The 4,082-nt window shown below is 35.9% G+C and overlaps 1 protein-coding gene across 2 annotated transcripts; it reads left to right on the top strand.

Annotated features, from left to right (window-relative positions):
* Window positions 1-989: 989 nt before the first annotated feature.
* On the top strand, window positions 990-3,214 carry LOC132109709 (ladderlectin-like). Of its 2 annotated transcripts, none has more exons than XM_059516011.1 (6): window positions 990-1,116; window positions 1,217-1,310; window positions 1,832-1,911; window positions 2,123-2,245; window positions 2,416-2,527; window positions 3,004-3,214. In XM_059516011.1, the coding sequence occupies exons 2-6, from the start codon at window positions 1,253-1,255 to the stop codon at window positions 3,069-3,071; spliced, it is 441 nt and encodes a 146-aa protein (XP_059371994.1). In that variant the 5' UTR covers window positions 990-1,116; window positions 1,217-1,252; the 3' UTR covers window positions 3,072-3,214. The 2 variants fall into 2 exon arrangements, with proteins under 2 accessions (XP_059371994.1, XP_059371993.1); XM_059516010.1 differs by having other exon boundaries at window positions 992-1,116; window positions 1,829-1,911.
* The last annotated feature ends 868 nt before the right edge of the window (window positions 3,215-4,082 follow it).

Below are 4,082 nucleotides of genomic sequence, written 5' to 3'. Positions count from 1 at the left end.
TAAACAGTTATGGTAAACAGTAAAAAAAAACTGTAAAATGTAAAACTGTAAACTGTTTACCCCCACTCCAACACCCATAACCCCCTACCATTAGGGACAGCTGTGGCCATATTGTTAGAGAGTTGGACCACAGGAGTTGTAGGTGGGGGGGAGTGAATGAACAGCACTCTCTTCCACCCTCGATACCCATGACTGAAATGCCCTTGAGTGCCCACTGCTCCAGATGAGTGTTCACGATGTGTTCACTACTCACTGCTGTGTGTGTGCACTTGGATGGGTTAAATGCAGAGCACCAATTCTGAGTATGGGTTACCATACTTGGCAATTGTCACGACATTTTCACAAAAAAAACAAAAAACTAAACAAAATGATGCCCTGTTTAATATGGGTTTAAAGATAGTCCAACTACAGACAGTGCTGTGAGTGTCAAGGGAAATTCACAGCCAATAACATCCCAGCTGAGCAGTGCGATCACACTTCCTGAAGGTGAATGGATAGATTCAGTTAACATTAAATTAAATTAGCTACCTATGTTATGAACGTCTACACCCACCCCTTACAATAATGCAAATACAGTAATTACTGTTGTTCAGCATGACAAAAAATGGGAAATACTGATGTGTGTATGTCCAGCAGTCGCAGTTGTATCCCATCTAGTCTCAACTGATAGATACCTCTCATTAAATATAAAAAATAGATTTTAAGACAAGTGCATTCACTAATTAGATGATGTGCTTCTAACATTTACAGAACATTGTGAATTGCATCGTTTTAAATTTATAAAATTAGTCACTTTAGCATTTCTGTGATTTGCCATTCTCTTCACAGTTGTTCTACTGAAGCTCATCTGGCTGCTGGAGCTTTTCCATGCTCGCTTGACTCGCATCTGACGCTGAGGTGAAACTGAAGTGTGTGTCTGAAAATTCTCTCGTTTGATGTGATCATAAAGAGATACGGCGGTTCTGCATCTTAAAAATGCATTTCCTGTCAAGAAAAAAAGGGGACTTAAACTACAGTTTTGAGTGGGGTGGCCACGGTCCCCCCTGGCTCCACCCATCTGCAATATAAAATGTCAAAGATCTGCACTGAGAAATAGACGAATACAGCAAGCTCTCTGTAAGTATTACCAAAATAATACATCCATTACAGCATTTACAATAGCATAAACATAATATTTATATTCAGATATGTATAACGTGTTTCATTGTTGTTTCAGATGTGCAGTATTCCTGGCTGATTTCAGTGAGAAACAATGGGAGTCTGGATTGTCTGTGTGTCTCTCTGTCTGCTCTTTGCTCTGAATGCATCAGGTGAGATATGGTTCATGACAATACTGCAGCATTTACTGAACATCCCTAAATACCATTACTGAATTTTCACTTATCTTCAGCATTTTATTATCTGACCTTTCAACATCAGAACAACTGGTATAAAATTCCTATGTTGTTCAGTTTACCCAGTTTACCCAAAGCTTAATAACTGCTTCTTTTGGAATAACTGCCACTGGCAGAGAAAAAATGCTGTTGTGCTCAATATCATTAACATGGCTGTGAGTAACTGTGAAACAAGGCTGCTAACATTCAGTAAAAAAAACAATCTTGCACGAGTTGAATTGCTTAATTGAATCAAATATATTTCCCTGCTAATAAAAACACACATCATCAAAAAAGTAGTAAATGATGTGAAGTAAGGTTGCATTGTGCTTTGGTCTTGTATAAATAGAAATGGGTGACAAATTGATATCTATGTTTATTTTTGTTAATATATAAAATGCAATGAATTAATGATCACTGAAACTTGCAATAAAACATACCAAATCTTGATGTAACAGCCTGTCAGAGTGGGTGGGCACGATATGGACGTACATGCTTCAGGGTTTTTAACGGTCCATTATCCTGGAGTGATGCAGAGGTATGAAATACTAAACAACATCTGACAGAAAAGTATAATATATATTACCTTATTTGTAGTTGTATTATTATTATTTATTTTTTAAATGTATTTAAAGGTTTTCTTTTTATCTATCTATCTATCTATCTATCTATCTATCTATCTATCTATCTATCTATCTATCTATCTATCTATCTAATAGCTGTTTCTCCTCATGTCTTAATCTCCTCAGGCAACGTGCTTGACCTATGGTGGGAACCTTGCCTCTGTACACAGTACATTGGAGTATGCATTCATAAAGAGCGTGATCTCAAGTTCGAACTCTTACTGGATAGGAGGCTATGATGCTGTTTCAGTATGTTATTATGTTGTTAATGTATTTGCTTTTTTTGTTCTTTGTGCTGTTGTCCAAGATGAAAATGTAACAATTTACTGTCTAATATCAAACCAACACTGCTTAAAGCGAAAAGAGTAGAAGTTCAAATTTACACAGAGGTGTAAATATTTGTTCTCTTCTGTTCACAGGAGGGAAAGTGGTTCTGGAGTGATGGGTCCAAAATGAATTTCAAACTTTGGAACCCTAAAGAACCCAACAACCTAGGGGGTTTTGAGGACTGCATTCAGATGAATTTTGGAGGTACATCATTTGAATGATGTGAACATCTTTACATGTTTTCTGTTGTGGAAACTTAATTAAGTATTATTTTAACTCCCATATGTTCCACTGTTTAAGTTACAAGCTAGATTTTCTCTATTTGCCTTTCTAAATGTAAGCATTACGGTTAACACATAAGTGTAGTGACCAATTGTCATTATTAACTAGTTGCTTATTACCATGCCTATTATTAACATATTGGCTGTTTATACTTATAATGTATTCTACATGAGCATATTCTTCATCCCTAATCCAATACCTAAACTTAACAACTACCTTACTATTTATTAATAAGCAGCAAATTAGGAGTTTATTGAGGCAAAAGTTCTAGTTAATGTTTGGCTAATAGTAAAAAAAAAAAAAAAAAGGAACTTAAAATAAAGTGTGACCACATTATGATGCTAATTTCCTGTATAATTATTTGTATAATAAAACATCCTTTTTCTTTCTCATAACAGCTGCAGGAAATTGGAATGACCAAAAATGCTCAGACAAGTTACCATTTGTGTGTTCCATTTCTCACTGATCTCTTTCCCTAGACACCCTATTAAATCAGAAGTGGTGTGCCTGTTCAATCTTATTCTGTTATTGTTTCAAACATTTTTGCTATTTTGATGCCTCTGTTTCAAACATCTTTCTTTCTATAACTAATAAAGCAAAATGCATTCATTTATTGTCCTGAAAATATATTGCATCACAAACAGGGACACAAACAGTCACTGAAATACAACTCCAAGAAGAGTTTTTTCTGGGTAATTTATGTATCTTATATTCTGTTATGTTCAGTTATGTACATGAATGTATAAAACCAATCGCAACTTGTTCAAAAGAATGAGAAACTGGTTTTATGATGTGTATAAATGACTAGATGATGTGGAGGTTGTACAAGTAGTTTTGAGAATTTCATTTCTGTTTTGAAAAATGCACCAAAGTGACTGAGAAAAATTGTAAATCAAACAAATCCCAAGAATCAAGACTAGAAAAAATAAATAAATATTACAAATAAAAGCAAAAGGCAACAACAAACAAATTACTAAAACAAGGAGCAAGACAAGAACATGGAATTGCAAGGACTAGACAAAACAAGGGCACAAGACCAACCAGACAGGGAGACACGGACACATATTCAGCCACATCCAGAGACAGAAACAGAGACAGAGACAGAGACAGAGAAAGAGGGGTGAGAATGACCACGGACCAGCAAACACAAAAGGGAAAGGTGCACTATAAATTGGGAGAAAAATACATGAGGGACAGGCGAGCACAATTAGACCAACCAGGCTAACAAGAGGGTGTGGTAAAGAGGAAACAAGGAGGAGGGGCTAAAGAAGCACATGGACAAGGAAAACAAGGCCATGTGCTGAAACAAGACATAGACACATAAAGAAAAACACAAGACAAACAGTGTCAGCGCAAAACCCTGATAGCATACATAAGCATATGGCATACTGTTCAATACAGTAACTGTCATCCAAAATGTTGCCATAGTTTACATCAGAACATCCCTCCAGAGTACACTGTTATTTTTACAACATGA

This window comes from Carassius carassius, chromosome 29, assembly GCF_963082965.1.
Source record: "Carassius carassius chromosome 29, fCarCar2.1, whole genome shotgun sequence".
NCBI classification, from domain to species: Eukaryota; Metazoa; Chordata; class Actinopteri; order Cypriniformes; family Cyprinidae; genus Carassius; species Carassius carassius.
The sequence above is the reverse complement of the archived record's forward strand: the minus strand, read 5'-3'. Positions and strand labels throughout refer to the sequence as shown.